This window comes from Jatropha curcas, chromosome 7 (assembly GCF_041381405.1).
Source record: "Jatropha curcas cultivar XTBG-Jc1 chromosome 7, XTBG_Jcur_1.0, whole genome shotgun sequence".
NCBI lineage: Eukaryota > Viridiplantae > Streptophyta > Magnoliopsida > Malpighiales > Euphorbiaceae > Jatropha > Jatropha curcas.
This window is the reverse complement of record NC_143157.1, coordinates 24125758-24142168: the sequence shown is the minus strand read 5'-3', so window position 1 is coordinate 24142168 and position 16411 is coordinate 24125758. Positions and strand designations below refer to the sequence as shown.

The 16411-nt window shown below is 33.8% G+C and overlaps 4 protein-coding genes across 4 annotated transcripts; all 4 read right to left on the bottom strand.

Moving 5' to 3' along the window:
• Window positions 1–10: 10 nt before the first annotated feature.
• LOC105644270 (glutelin type-D 1) lies at window positions 11–1565 on the bottom strand. The gene is made up of 3 exons (XM_012229564.4): window positions 1256–1565; window positions 414–1134; window positions 11–316 (listed from the first exon to the last, which is right to left on the bottom strand). The coding sequence occupies exons 1-3, from the start codon at window positions 1455–1457 to the stop codon at window positions 163–165; spliced, it is 1077 nt and encodes a 358-aa protein (XP_012084954.2). The 5' UTR covers window positions 1458–1565; the 3' UTR covers window positions 11–162.
• Window positions 1566–2608: 1043 nt separating this feature from the next.
• Window positions 2609–5944, bottom strand: MOS2 (D111/G-patch domain-containing protein). The gene is made up of 2 exons (XM_037641232.2): window positions 4451–5944; window positions 2609–2997 (listed from the first exon to the last, which is right to left on the bottom strand). Exon 1 carries the CDS (start codon window positions 5849–5851, stop codon window positions 4472–4474), a length of 1380 nt encoding a protein of 459 aa, XP_037497160.1. The 5' UTR covers window positions 5852–5944; the 3' UTR covers window positions 2609–2997; window positions 4451–4471.
• A 538-nt stretch (window positions 5945–6482) lies between these two features.
• On the bottom strand, window positions 6483–10881 carry CHL (chloroplastic lipocalin). Its single transcript, XM_012215381.4, has 5 exons — window positions 10686–10881; window positions 8737–8860; window positions 7709–7951; window positions 7107–7397; window positions 6483–6891 (listed from the first exon to the last, which is right to left on the bottom strand). The coding sequence occupies exons 1-5, from the start codon at window positions 10769–10771 to the stop codon at window positions 6613–6615; spliced, it is 1023 nt and encodes a 340-aa protein (XP_012070771.1). The 5' UTR covers window positions 10772–10881; the 3' UTR covers window positions 6483–6612.
• Window positions 10882–11509: 628 nt separating this feature from the next.
• Window positions 11510–15380, bottom strand: LOC105632913 (uncharacterized). The gene is made up of 8 exons (XM_089724509.1): window positions 14963–15380; window positions 14538–14650; window positions 14081–14159; window positions 13883–13911; window positions 13089–13182; window positions 12701–12790; window positions 12407–12593; window positions 11510–12123 (listed from the first exon to the last, which is right to left on the bottom strand). Exons 1-8 carry the CDS (start codon window positions 15104–15106, stop codon window positions 11660–11662), a joined length of 1200 nt encoding a protein of 399 aa, XP_089580635.1. The 5' UTR covers window positions 15107–15380; the 3' UTR covers window positions 11510–11659.
• Between the last annotated feature and the right edge of the window lie 1031 nt (window positions 15381–16411).

Genomic DNA, 16411 nt, shown 5'->3' with positions numbered 1-16411 from the left:
TCAGAGTCACTTGTAAATAAATTGAAATTGATAATAAATAAACTAGCAATTTTGATTGAATATAACATATCTAAAGCCTTTATTTGAGAAATCTGAAGAAACTGAAATAAATTAAGCTAATAAAGCTAAGCTAATGCTTCCTGACAACGCCCAGCTTCAGCTTCAGTTTGGTGGTGGGAAGAAAATCTCATCAGAAGTTCTCTTAGAGCGGAATAGCTTCTCAACATCAGAAGGAACCTTGAAAGATGCCTCTAAAACTTGAGGTGACAATGCCTTCCACACTGAAGTCCTACCAGCCAAATGAGTGAAAATAGGGCTGCAATGATCAACCATAACCAACGGTCAAATATCTGAGGATTAATTCAAATTCAAAATTACAACAAACATAAGCAACAATGGACAGAAAAACTCACTTGGGAGTAGTGATTATAGAGAACCAATCCATGCCATCAGGATCACAAATCTTGGAAACAACATAAAACCTTGGAACAATGAACAGATTACCGGTCTTCACAGTAGTTTCCAAGACTCTCCGGCCATCAACACCCACAACCTGAACCCGGCCACTGCCTCTAACAATGTAAGTAACCTGCAAAGCCGAGTCACAGGAAAATCCAGGCGAGCACATAGCACCGCCGTCCAGCCTTACAAGATCAGCACCAAGACCAACCTCAGCAACTAAAGGAAGGTTCTTTGTGTTCAAGACAACAACCCTTCCGCCATTTTTAATATCAACATCTAATGGAGCTTCCTCACAGTTATATACAAACCCGGTACGATGTTCCTTTTTAGGTTCAGGCATCTTGAAAGATGGTTCGAGCTTGACAATTCCCTTGCCTGATTGGTTTCCAATCAGGGCATTCACAGTTTTGTCATCTAGATCCCATGCTCGACTTACAAATTCAGAAGAGAAGCCAGTGAATATTCCATTAGTACCAGTTAAAAAGAAATCTGTAAATTCACCAGCTTTGTGGCCTTTTGAGGTATCTCCTAAAAGGAGAACAACTAATTCAGTGTCTTCTTTGTTGTACCACCATGTAACAACTCCAAATGGAAGGGCTATAGCATCTCCCTTCTTTATTGCAATTACTTTCTCCTCCTTCTCAGGGAGAACAATTCCAGCCACGCCGTTCCCTTACAAACAAAATTTATTTTAATTTTAGAGACACATCTCCAACGCAACAAAACAATTTTACAATTGAAATACTCACAGAGATTGCCATATAAGAAATTCCTAGAACAAAAGAAAGATTACCTTGGAGAACATAAGCAACCTTAGCAGAATCAGAGTAACGAGGAAGAGCAAAGCCATCCTTTTCGAGAGCAAGTTTAGCTGCTCCAATATTCCCTTCACGTAGCATGGCAAGCTCTGATGGACACCAGGCAAGGTAAGACCCACCATCTCCACCGTACACTTTGGTGGGCAATCTTGGGGAAAGATCAATCTCCATTTTCATGCTGTCGAGAAAGAAAGAAAAATACTAAAACAACAAAGAGAGCAGAGACAGAGAGAACTTTTCTTTTTTGGCTTCCTTTTGAAATTGCAATGAAGAATCAAACAAAAGGAGTCCAATTTATAGAGCTAAAAAAAAGATTTTAGATAGAGATAAAAAGTTTAAGATAAAATCCTAATCAGATTCGGCTAGATTTGCCAAATTATACCCAACAGCAAACACCCTATCTGATAGTTCACAAAGAGCTATTCAAAGTTCAAACTCTGATAAATATTTATAAATAATAATTAATTACAACACTTAAAATTATAACTGAAAATATAATGAATATTATTTGAATGTATTATTGTTTTTTTGAATGAAGGATATTTATTTGGACATAAAAAATGAAAATGTAATTAAAAATATTGATCCGTTTGTTGTTATTACTTTTGGTATTAGTTTCTCAAATATAAAAGAAATATTCATTTTGTTATTTGGTGTATTAAAATAAAAAAGGAATTAATTAAAATTGAAAATAATAATGATAATGTTGCTTGTTACTTTTATCAATTTCGATATCCAAGGATCATATTTTTAGCTTATAACATAATTTTTTAATTATTTTAAATTTTCAGTAATAAAAACTTCAATCACATTGCTAAAAAAAAGTCTGAACTGAATTATAAGTTTTGAAAAAAAAAAGGATTATATATGATATAATTTTTTTTAATAGATGCATATAATGGAATATAAATTAAAGCCTAAAAAATAAATAAAAAATATACATATATACTCACTAATATAAGAAGACCAAGCGTCGTTTACTTATTAGCTCCCCCCCCAAAAAAAAAAATCCAACATATATTCCACTTTTCTTTTTTTGCATTATAGTTAATCCATAAATTGTATACTATATCCTTATTAAATTTTATCTTATTTTCAATAATCTTCATTGATTCTTATTTATTATTTAAGATGAGCATAATAGAAAAATTACATGAATAAAATTATTTTTTATTTAAAATAATTGTTATTTCTTAATCTATATAGAAAGTGGACTATCTTTTTGAGACAAAGGAGTACGAGTTTAGTTTTAACTCTGATTAGTTGCCTCTCTTCTAAGTCTGAACATTCTCATAGAACCTTAGGAAGACGAAAGAAGTCCAAGAACATAACAAAGAAGAAGAAAATCTACAAGATATATTAGTTTAATTTTTAAATTAATACATGGTACTTTGAAGTGTGAAAAAATAGAGACCCATTTGATGAGCAAAAAAATATACAGGAATGATGACAACAAACTTGTAATTTTGGGGTTGACTGGTGGCATTTGGAGATAGATAACAGAGTTTAATGAATCTCCAACGTACAATTTTGTACATAGAGAAGATTTACGTTAATACTTTTTGTCAGCAAATGTTAATGACCGGCATCGCCTCAGAGACTTGGCGTGTTGTCCTTGATTCTGCATGCTTCACTCCCAAACTTCATTGAATAAGTTCCGGCTATGAAATCAGGTCGAGGGTGTCCTTGATTGCTGCTTCCCATGCTCAAATGGGATCTGAGCAGCATAAAATATAAGACTATAATGTTTTCATATTTTCAAAAAAGATTACCAACAATCTCCATTAAATCAAACACTAATCCCTTGTTCGAATAAACAATCAAAATACTGAGCCGAGGAAGTTCTCAAACAAATTTTGTCCAACTTAATCCAGCAAAAAAAAAAGGTTAAGATTTTGGTAAAAACATTCCATAAGCACACAGTTTCATGGGCCAAAACTTTATTATACTAGTAGTCATTCTTAATGCTGATGCTTGTTCCCTAGTTAACATCAATACGATATGTCAAGTAGTTGAACTGCATGCAATCATACGAATTACTTGCTCATTAATCTTTGCTTAATTGTTGAATAAGGCTAAAACATTAAGTTTGGTCCAGTCTCCAAAAACATAGGTTAGAAGCAAGATACCTGTTATTTTGTTTTCAGGATGAATATCAACATGCCTTGTTAATAATTTGAATGAATTGATTGATGTTCTTTGTTAATAACTTGAATGAATACAATGCCTTGAAAACATTCTTGAATGCCATGAAATAACTGCTTAGAATAAAATGCCTAAATTATATTTGAATGTCATTGAATAAAATGCCTAAATTTTAGCTTAATTGTCAAATAGTAACCTTAAAGACCTCAAATTCTTACTTGGTTCCTTGGACTTAATCGACATCTATTAAAGTTCCGATTACACCTAAGGTATAAAAACACCAAAAATCTGAATTTTAACCAAATTCAACCTTGTTGGATTTAAAAGCACATAACAAATCAACAGAAAAAGCCCAATCTCTCACGTAAAAACAGCAGATTAAAAACTCCATGCATGTTTTGATTCTCCTTTCAAAAAAGTGTTAATTATTGACTATTTTAAATTGGAACATATAGGTAAAGTTTGAAACTCTCCAACTTTCTTAAAGTTCTCACAGCTGAAGATACATTCTCCACTCACATCACTTTCTTAGCAAGTAAAATTCATAAATTCGCTATTCATTCCTGGCGATACAAAGCCAATTAAACATCACGTCTATAGTCTTCCTAAACCTACAGAACCGAGATTCATGAGGGAAAAATATAATCGAAAATGGAGTCAGATAAATTAGTTTTTGCTGGAATCATATACTTGACCAATGCACTATGTGATTGACTTGAAATATTCGAAGGATATTCAGAGGAGATAAATGATAGCATTCCAAAAGAAACTTAATTTACTGCATGATGAACATTCATTCCATGTCCACATAAATCTAATTTTACGTACATCAGCATTTAACAAATAACATATGTATTTTTCTTCAATGTAAATTGACCAACACATCCAGACACCATTCATATAGGAACTGAGTTATGGAAAAACAAAATAAACAAAGTTTCATCCCCTAGGGCCTAAGGTATAAGAGAAACGACAAAAGCAACAAAAAAGAAAATGCTTAAAGAGTACAGAGTATTCATAAGTACCTTGTAAAGTCTCCAGTAGCATCAATACCCAATGTAGCTGGGATCCCCAACATACTCTGCAATTTGTTCAAGCTTAACATTGAGCAATTCTTGTGTATCAGAATCCTGCACAACACCAGTTTCTTCATCCAAATCCCTTTTAACTAAATTCCCATACGCCCCTTTATATTTGCCATATAGAACAAGTACAGGACCCCCACGACGAGGCAATGCAGTCTCAAGAAGATCCTGATCCACTCCTTGTACCAACTCCTTGGTCTCATCCATGGATATATCACACACATACGGACCAACAACATCCACCACCTCTCCTTTCTTCAAATAAAATCTGCCTCCTTTCAAGTCTTTACTTATAATCCTAACCCGAATGTGATTCCTCAGCCACCGCTGTCTGTCATCTTTCACTTGACCACTCTCTCTTCTAATACTCTTTTCATTGTCCCTATTCTTTGTTGGCTTGGTTTCTATCTTTAAAGCCTTTAACTTTCTCAAGCACTTCTCCTCTTCTTTAGACCCCAAATCAGCAATGTCAGAAACAGACACTTTCACCTCCTTACTTTCTCCAACCTTCAAAACAACCCAATCATCATTTACCCTCTTCAAAATCCTGCCCTTTAAGCCAAAAACATCTCTTCCGCCAGAAATCACTCTCACATCTTTACCAAGAAAGAAACCATCTTTACCATCATTATTAGCATCCCGATGTTCTTCTCTTTTCCTCTCCTTTTGCTTGTCTTTATCCTTAACACTTTTATTAGCATCATCAAAACCGGTAGCAACAAATCCTAACCCTTCTTTTGCAGTTCTTTTCTTGTATTCTTTCACTTTAACATCTTCCTTCGCGTTTCTACCAATACCTCTACCTTCCTTCCAACCATACCCGGCAAGCAAAGCCGCACCAAACCCTTCAACAGGCACATCTTTAAACTCCTCAAACCCACGATCCTCCGGCAACCGTTGTAGATCATACTTCAACTTCTCCAACAGCATATTCTCAGTATTCTCCACCTTCCGCTCAGCTCGCAAACCTCCATCTTCACCATCGCCGCCGCTCTGCTGGCGGATACTGAGACCGTAAGGAATACTCTTGTCGTCACCGCCGTCAAGACCACCAGTGGAAATCTCGAATTGGGGGCCATCAGAGTCCGACTTTAGAGAAGGAAGAAGGTCCAGGTTCTTCATTCGTTTGTGAGGACGCCATTCATTCTCCTTTGGAGGGATAATGTATTTGGGTTTAGAATTTAGGTTTAGGGTTTCAGATGGATCAAATTGGGTGACGAATTGTTTGACAGTGCCATTACCGTTGTTTTGTGTTGTAAAATCAATTTCAGAAGAGGTTAAGGGTTTAGGTTTGGGCGTTGATTTGGACGATGATTTTGGAATTGAGAAAGAGAGTTTCATTGTCGATTGAATTTTTTGACGGTGAGTTATTTTGCTTCAGTGTGCCGCTGGTGGCTTATAGAACCAGACCACCGTAAGAATGGAAGGAAATGTCTCCTTTTTATTTTATTTGATGAATCAATTTTACATTTTTACTATGAATAAAGAAGTATAATTTGATGCTCAATTTATCAAATTTGCAATGTAAATTTTAATTTAAAAGAAAATCTACTTCACAACAAATTAAATCTAATTTTAATTGAAATAATAAAATTTAAATTGAATTTATATATATATATTATGTTCGTTTACCAACAAAATTAGTTTTTTTACTGAAAATTATTATCAAAATCAATGGGAAAGCTCTTTTTTTTTTGTTTTTTAAGAAATTCATTGAAAATAGCACATCAAGATATAGTCTAACGGTAAATGTATATACGATATTAGAACACCAAAGTTTGAATTCACCTCTCAAATACTCAAAAAAATTCATGCAAATCAAACATTATTCCTTTTCAATATCTTTATGATTAAACATGTCCAATCTGCTTTTAAAATAATTTAATTACTCTCCGTTACTAAGTTTAATGTGTTATTTCAGACACTTCAATGAACTTCAATTCAATTTTCTACTAATCATACTGCGAGCATATGTTTGAAATGTTACATATATATCATATTTGCAGCGTTTACAAGAGATAATAATTTCTAAAGAATGTTGCTAGTGTTAAACAATAGCAGTTGTACATGAATCTGAGATTAAAAAAAAAAAAATTCATTTTCTATTTAAAATAGAGCTCCAAAAGCTTCTTCAAAGTGTCAAACACACTTGTAAATGGGTTAAATTCAACAGGTGCCTTTAATCCTAGGTCAGGGAATTGGTTTGTTAATGCCTGTTGCATCCCAGACATGGACATCATTGCAGCTAACTGGCTATTAGACATCACTTCACAGTCTTGTGGGGTGTCCTTGATTTTGCTTGGATCATACCCGAAGTTCGCCAAATAAGCCTTGTATTTCTCTATAAACTCAGCTCCAGGGTCAGGCCGCCTTGAATAAATCTGAAACAATTATCCCAACACACATTAGACTCTAGGCGTGGCTGCTGCATCCCTGAGTTCAAATGTAAAACAAGCAGAAAATACAATCTCAAAGTTCTTCTGATGCACTTTTTGTTTTAACTGAATGTTGTTATGCTTCAAGAACCATGTAATTTGGATGATCAATATTATCCCAGAGAGTGCCTAGCAATATGTTCTTCCAAAGTTGTGATTACCTGAACAAAACTTTTGTCCTTGGCTCCAGAGACAAGAGCAAAGTTGTCATAGTCAGTAGCAATCACATCGTAAGGCTCCTTGGGGATAAATGGTAATGTTGGAAACCTCAGGTAACACTTTTCTTTGATCATCTCTTGCCTTTCTAGCTCAGTCTCTTTCTTCTCCAACTCTTCTTCTGACAAGCATTGGACTTTTCCTCGTATACCAGTAATATATCCATCAGGGCCACCATGAACACAAAAGGTGTCAACCTGAATAGCTGGGGCTTGCATATCAAATGTGTACACTCCCTGAAAGTTATAATTAACACATAATTAGACAGGGATAGACAGAAGCGTTCTTTTTTTTTTCACATTCCCTACAGAAGACCAATCTGTGAAGTGTGAACGCTGCCTATAGCCCAATACATCTAAAACAAACTCCAGTATGCACATAATTGTCTGCAACTGCCTATCACACGGTTTGGAAACTTTGAGGCCAAGTGTATAATATTATAAGTGAAATTAGGTTTCATTTCGGCAAGTGAAGCAGTTTGAAGAGGATGAAAATCTTTTATGAAGGGCTTACAAAAGCAAATACCACATGTAGCCCTTGAATTTACCTGAGTACAATGACAGTCTTCTTGACCTTGTCCTGCAAATCCACGTTTGAGAGAAGCTACTTCAAACCACCTTCCAGAATATCTGACTGGGTCAAAATCCTTAGCCGTCATACCTCTCATCATCATAAGCTTCCCATTTCTTTCATCAGAGCTCTCATCAAGTGGAAAGGTTACTTTATTATCTGCAGCACTTGCAAGCTGGCAGATAGCATGGGAATATTGAGATATTTCTGCTGCAAGAACCTGCCAACAAAAACCGACTGCTCTCAGATAGGGATCATGCTTATCATCAAGATATGCACAATTCACAGCAGTGTCTTTTATCCTATTGAGTTCAGGATGCCACAAAAGAAATCTAATGTTTAATGAGATTTCTCATTACACTTTTCCTTGTCAACCTATCTCAAGTCCACCACAAAGGAAGCGTTTAAAAAAGCAGGTTGTAAAAGCAAACTTTTGAGAAGAAAGGAAAAGATCAGCCACATGTAAACATGACATTTAAGAGTTCATGCTTATAATTGACTTACTATGCATTGCTCACTGCAATATTCTTGTATCCTCTGAATCCAGTGACGCTATATGGAAATCTAATTTTGGATGAGATTTATTCAATAATTTTTTTCTATGGAATCAAAATATTGCAGGTCTACAGAGTAATGTATTTAAAAAACAGGCTTGAACCTAACTTTTGGGAAGAAACAAAGGAAAAGGTCAATAGGTAGTGAACTACTATTTAAGAGCACACAACATAAATTTGTTTTCTGCAAACTTCTGAGCTTCTGATATAGAGTAAAGTTATGAAATAAATGCTAAACTATCTTACCCTCTGGCTACTATTAAATTAAGCATTTCACCTCTATAAGCTTATATTAGGTCTTCCAATACTCTATGTTCTTCAGATGAAATGCTTCATTCACAATGTGTGTCCCTAGCAGATCAGAAATATATGTTTCTTATCAATTTAGGACTTCAAATCATTGAAAAATGCAAAGGTAAACCATATAGTGCAAAAGAAAATATAAACTAACCTGATTTGTTGGGGAAAGAAAAATTAATGATGCTGCAAAACCAGATAGTACATTTCTAAGCACATACTTGTTCCAGGTGGGATTTTCAAGTGAGCATTTTGACACCATTTTTCCAGGCATCCCCCTGTGAAAGGAAGAAAAACAAATTGAGAAATTAGGAACCTAATATTCTAGGAAATATGAGAAGAACAACAGTGGAATCGCATATATTAGGAAATATGAGCGGAACAAGAAGAAAACTATGACTGGTTAAGTATTACGCACCAAGGGACATGAATAAGGGGCATGCAGAACAATGAAGAGAATGACACAGAATAGGCAAATAAAAGTGAGGAGATTTAAAGATAAATCAATTTCTAACTGATTAACAATCGTAAATTGTATAAAGTGCAACCACAGCAACTAACTAAAGTAAAAAATATATACAGAACTATTCAGAAGAAGTAGTTGATTGCAATAAAGATGATTTCAGGGTTTCAAAAGAATAGAAGATATCAGCAAAATCCATTTTGCAGCATATTCCTTCAGTTGGAGCTATTTTAGACAATCCATCAAAGACACAGAAAGCATAATGTTTTCCTCAGCTATCTTAGACTCAGTGAAAAGTAAGTTGTTAGCAGTTGTATGCCAAACTGAGAGCACATCTAGTTCTTTGAAAAATGTCTCTTGTGCAACTTTTTGGTCAATGCTGATTATATCTAATCATGTTGGAGATTTTTTGCAAGTCATCTTTTAAATTTTTACAGGTCTCTTGGTCAAGAAAAATAGCAAGGCCAACCAATAGAGCTCCATTGCTATAGCTTTAGACTACTTCTAAATTTTAATTCTTCAATTTGAGGAGCATCTGCTTCTAGAGACTCAACTATGGCTTCTCTTGACAATATGTTAGATAAGCTAGTGGTAGCTTGTATATTCTCCAAGTATTCCAACATACGGTTGAGCATGTCCTATAAAGATGAGCAATTAGAAATGGGATAAGCAATACTCCAATAAAATTGTTCAAATATGAACCTAGAGGCAGAGAACTTTCTTCAAGAATGATTGATAGTCGTTTGGAGCTAGTTTTGCCAATTACACCTTCTTATGGTTCAGAGCAGTTTGGCCTTTGGTTATCTTTTGGTCAAACTGCCTGATTCCGCTTTTGTTCAATCTCTGAAAAGGTTAGGCCTTTTTTAGCAAGCTTCATTTTGAGCTTGCTCATGACAAATCCATTCCTTGACATTGAGCTTGATTCCTACATTTTGATGGTCATTAGACATCAAAGACTTTGAAACTGTCGTATATAGTACCCCAAAAGTGTTCAGAAAGCGAAAAATAGATGAGTTTCTACTTGAATGCATACAGAATACAAGAGGGAAGTTTCAAAAACACCAGAAAATTCAAGGGATCTGCCAGAATCTTCAAGCACTCCCTAGAACTCTTTAACTTAGGCAATTTGACAGTATTTGGAAACAAGGATTTCGATAGGTAGAGTGAAAACGTGTTTACCTGGGGTGGTTGTAAACAAGAAACTCTTATGTAACTAAAAGATTTAAGCAAGAAGTGCAAAGGTAGCTCTTTAATGGCCAACGTGTAACTCCACGCTTTTCAAGAATGTGGATTGTACTATATTCGCCCGCTTCAAGAATCGGCTGCATTTTGATCTTTAGTATCCCTTTTACAAAGAATTTTCCACCTTTTCACAAACTAATGCCAATATCCACCATACCTAATTGCACAATTATTTACCCCCACTTTCTCCGCAACCAAACAAGATTAATTAATGGCAACTCAACCAAAACTCAAAAGGCAATAAATTTTCAAGAAAAAGCATGTCCATATACACGCATCAATCAAATAGATAAGTCCAGTTCATAGCTACAAAAAAGAATTCAACACAAAATGAATTACAAAGAGAAAAAGCCGCAACAAAAAGTGGATAGATGGGTATAAGAATTTGGTAACAGTACCTGGAGATCATAGGAGGATAAGAGGAGCAACATTGAAGCAGAGATGGTGATGTTTGATGATTCATAAAATTCATAGCATTTACCATTTCTTTCTCGTAAATTAATATATCACTATTTTTAAAGCTTCTTTTTGTTTTTCTTTATCTTTATGAGATACATGCAGTTTTTATGAGTCTAGCAACGTCCATTGATCACTCGTTAGTTCGGTGATTCGTCCCTTTCAGATAAAACCCCACTTCTGGAAATACCAGTTAAACGACACCGTCAGTTCATAAACTATAACACCGGGTTTTTTTTGTAAGGGGAAAAAAAACACCTCTCAAGCTAACACATACCTCCTCATATCCAAGAACTAACCAACGCTTCCTAAATTAATTTAAACTATTGATTTTATTTTATTAATTAACTTAAATTTCACAAAGAAAATTACAAATTGGTTAATGATTATAATTAATTTAGATCTCAAAACAAAAATTAAAAATTGGTTATTAAGGACGATATTGGTTAAAATAAAATCTTAAAACATTTACTAATTAAATTACAACAATTACAGTCTCGGTTCCAAACTAGTTGGAATCAGCAATATGTAAATTAATCAAAATAAAATCATAAATTCAGTACCACAATCAATTATTTATAGTCATCAATCAAATTTCAATGTTACATGTACTGCCCTTAATTGCAGTATCCATAAATGGCGGATGGAAAGAGTAAAAATTTCATTTTGTTAAGCTTGGATGGTTCATCTAGCTGCATGTTTTGTTCTGAATCACACTGTAAAACGACGAGTCGTATTTAATCTCAAATAAAAATAAATAAATAAATAAATAAACAAACCCTATTAGTAAATCTGAATTAGTTCGAAGCAAAACTTTGGCATTGTTTTTCCAATTGCATAGCAGTTACATGTGTGTAGGAAGTGAAAAGACAAAGTACTAGATATAAATGACATCTTTAGGATTTCCAAAAAACCATCAGAACAGACTATCTTTAAGGTTTCCCCCAGTGAGCAAATTGAAAAACGAATCTTCTTTGTTGCTACTGTCCTTTTCATCTTCCTCAAAATGAAGATCTGTTACACTTGCAGTAGAGGCTGTGGGTCTTTTAACTGAGATAAATGCCGCTTCTGAGGTTGCAGGTCTTTTAATCGAGATAAATCCCACAGATTTTGCAACAGACTTTGGTGTCAAAGTTTTTGCGGTTGAAGGTGAAGTTGAGGTTGAAAGCAGGCTGCCTTCTGGAGGGAGTTTTTCTTCTGTAGTTCCCCCATCAGCTGGATTATGTCTCAGTTCAACGTCAACACCACCTTCAACCTCCATCCTGTTCTCATTTTCTATAGAAGGTTCAGCAAATAAATCCTTCTTATCTTCTTTGATACAAGGAATACGACCTTCTTCAACAGTGCAATCCTCTTTCAAGTTCTCAGTGTCAGAATCATCTTGTACAAAGAACAATAGTAACCTTAAGTTATAGCGCCAAAATCAGAAGGCAGCATAAAAGAATTAGTAAAAAGAAAATAGTGGAGATTGTAGCACAGTGAGATGCTGAGATTACGATGAAGTATGGTAAAAATGAGTGCTAAAACATATGGAGATGGCGTGAAAAATGAAATTCGGAAGTTTTAACAGAAAGCAGATACAAGACTGCAAATAAATCAGTTTAGGCAGATATATCAAAACAAACAATGCCTAAAGTGGAAAATAGAAAGCAGATATTCTCACCTCCAAGAAACGACTCAATACTCTTATACAGAAGAGCGGATGTTTTAACAGAAGCGTTTCCAAGATCCACATCTTGAGCTTCTGTGTTACTTTTATGTGTTCTCTCAAGCAATATGAATTTATCTCTCTTCCATAAACACTCTAAAGTGACAAATTCCTTGTTTGATGGATAGTACTCCCTAAAAACCTGCATCATAATTAAAGGGAAAAATCAGAAACTAAGATTTAAGCAAAAGGGTAGTAAAAACGGTTTTAAAATATAAGGATTTCAAAGCACATAGGAGGTCGACCAACCTCAATTCCTTCCTGAGTTATTTTTACTGATTGCTTCTTTTGGGAGAGAGAAGAGACCATGTTGAATACTGAAACAACGTCAAATAATATCTGCAGAGAAAAACAAAATAGAAAAACAAAATGGGTGTCTCAATCAAAACAACCAGCATAATTTCATACTTGCAGCAATCATCCAGATATACAGATGCTGCCATCATTTGAAACATGACAAACTTCCAAGTATTAAACAACTCTTATTTGCGCATGCTTTTAGTATCTGTCCCATATATCAATTGTTCCACTTCAAGTCATCCATTGAAGTGTGACCCTTTCACATTAACCCCATGTCTTCTCAGGTAACTTTGCTTCCACCACAGTGTAACAGTCTAAGAAAATAGGTATTACTTACTTGCTGAACCAAAACTCTAAGGCGCGCTAGTAGAGCCAGAGTTGTCACAGAAAATCCCATGAAAAAAGAACGTGCAAGCAAAGTAGATACCTCACTGTAGAATTGTCAAGGAACTCGTACAAATGAAAAAGAAGAACCAAGCAGCATGGTCTTTCAAATAATTGCCTTGATATAAAAACAAAATATAATAATATAAAAAAAGATCTCCACCAAATGACAATGAAAATACAAAAGCCAGTCAAACTAGAAAATGAAATTTGCAGCTTCTTCAAAATACAGGGAAGAAAAAGATGACCATTAGAACCTAAAAATTCCAAAGATGAAGCAGAAAGCAGAAAAACCCAACTGTCTATGAAATAGCAATCAAGGCCTTTTTGAATCCCATAGCTTTAAAGTCTGACAAATTAAAAAGTTGGGAGGGAATAAACAGGCAAGACTCGCAAAGTGTGTATTACTCAGAGCATGCAATATCTCAAATTCGAAAGAGAAACTTTGGCTGCAAAAGGCACCACCATTAACAAACGTATGCTTTGATAAAGGTTTCTTGTGTATATGTAAAATAAGTCATTTATGACTATTGGGTAACTAAGACGACTCCATAAACGAACAAAATCCAATTTATCAATTGAAGTAAAAGAACACATTTAGGATGGTGCATAAAAATTTCAAATTCACAAGGCAAGCAAAAAAATAAATAAATAAACCATCAAATACGTAGGAAGAAATCTAAAAATTATCAGTAAAAGAAAAGTTGTTACAAATTAGCCAACAATGTTACTAAAGAATAAGGATACGTAGCTGCCTTCAGCATTGGCTCAACCATCTGCAACCACAAACAAAAGCTAGTTACTTAAGTTCATCACCATTGTTGTATGTATGGTTAATTGTTTTAAGAGTTCTTCAAAAAATTTTTGCTAGTATATTAGCAGGTTGTTATAATAAGTTAGACAGAAAAGATGTGCAATCATAAGAAGGCAAAAGGAAAATTGTACCTGCGATAGTAAGCGTGCAGCTCCTAGAACTCTATCCATAAAATTAGGCATTCTACCATCACATTTTCCCCACTTCAAACTGAAAAAAAAAATTTTAAAAAAAAAAATCAACCATATTGAAGAAAACTGAAGGAGATAATCCTGTTCCATAACAACTGTTTCTGACTACCAAGACTAACTACCATAATATTATAAATGCAACGAATTTATAAAATCAAACAGTTGTATATCCACTGATTTCAGAATTAGATACACATGACATTATTCTACAACTAGAAACATTAGCAAATGTTTGTTTAGCTTAACAACATTCTCTATGTGTCATTCCGTTCCCATCTAAAAAATAAAAAACCTCATATACTATTGTGCTTTATATCCCTGCGTGCAGTAAGCTAATGCAACAGATTCAATTAATCTACAAAATGGCCAAATAAATATTTGAACTGTAAAAGTATACCTTTCTAAAAGATGCACCTTTTGTTTAGGTTTCTTTCCAGTGATAACATGAAAGCAGGAAGTCAGTAGCTCCTCCAACTTAGCTGATTGCAAAAGCCTCAAATCCCTTCTCACCTAACATCCCAAGCCCATCATATAATTTTAAAAAGAAAATAAACATAAAACAGCATGAACTGTTCTCTGCTAGCAAGTTAAGGCAATAAAAGAAAAGAAAATAGAGATTGGAGTTTACAACAGTTTATTACATTTTCTTTCCTTCAAAAATTATAGCTTCCTTCTTTAATATATATATATATATATATATATATACGCGGAGCCAATAACGAGATTCTCTTTTCTCTTCCTCAATTTTCTCAACAACCAAACAAAACCCATAAATCTTTCACTTGAAAGAGTAATAAACCGCCCAAAAAATTTAGTCTTTACCTTTAGAAGATACTGAAAGTAAGAGCTTCTTCTATGCTGGTTCTTGTTTTTGTACACAATTCTTTCAAAAATTCCATGCTCTGCTTTGAGATGGCCCAAGAAACTCTTCAATCGCTCCTCTAGACTCTCAATTTGATCGCCCATTTTTCAATTTGTTAATCATTGACAGATAAGAACTGAAATACTCAAGTGTTTCTGTTAATTGTGGGGGGGGGGGGGGGTGAGGATTTTAGGGTTTAGGGTTTTAAGAGGGGGAAATCTTAGGTGCTGTTAGTTGATTACCGTTAGATCATTGATCTTAGGGTGCTTACTGTAGAAAATATCTATTAATTTGGCACATCTTGAATGGTATTTCATCTCTTACATTAACAAGTTTTTAACTTACAATTAATCTCTTACAGTTTCTCTTAATGCATGGTGAATGAAAATGGACTTGTCTGATATAATATTCTTGCTGGTGATAGAGATTTGTTATATTCATAAGATATATAATCAAGAAGAAAAAGAAAACATATCTAATCATGCTTAATGGAGGTGTCCAATTAATTAATTTTTTTTCTTAATTTATAAAACAAGATATTTAAATTATCTAATCATAAGATATTCATGAGATTTTTTATATATATATATATATTCATAAGATATTTAAATTATCTAATCATGCTCAATGGCACATCTTTGACATTTGTTGCACATACTTGCTTCATAAGAACAAACTTCATCTTAATGCGTATAATTGATAAATTTTGACATTTTTTCCAAAAAAAAAAAAGACTAATTTTTTAAATTATTACATTGTATATGAAAAGATTTTACATCAATCCACAGTAGGTGGCTCCAAATAAAAAGATGTATTTGAGTTCAATAGATGATTTATATAAAAATAAAGGTTTGATAGGTAAAAAAAAGCTTATAAAAACGAAATATGATAAATTTTAAATCGATTAAACTATAAAAGGAAAGTTACAGAATTATTCTTATCCAAAAAAACAAACAAAAAAATATAAAGCAAACAAAATATGTGAATGAAACTATATGCAACTAGTGAGTTGGTGAAATATACAAATTGTTTTAGTCCTTCCCAATTTGACTTTTTTGGAAATCTCCACGGAACATATGCATGTTTGGTTAGAGCCTCTAAATTAACATGATTGATCACTAAATTTGTAATCTGGGAATCAACAAATAAATTTTAAGTGATTAGGATATGTGCGGCAAAATTAATTGTTACTGTTATTAACGGTTAACTGTAACATAATTTTTTAGAAAACGTGCTTAGATCAAAAGCTATCTTACCGAATTTTATAGAAAATGAAAAATTTATTTAAAAAACCCTGACCTATGCGTTTTGTATTAATTGCACCACATTTTGACCTTTAACACTCCAATTTCAAAGCTCAGTAATAATTAAACTCCAATTTAAATTATTATCTAACAAATCAATAAACA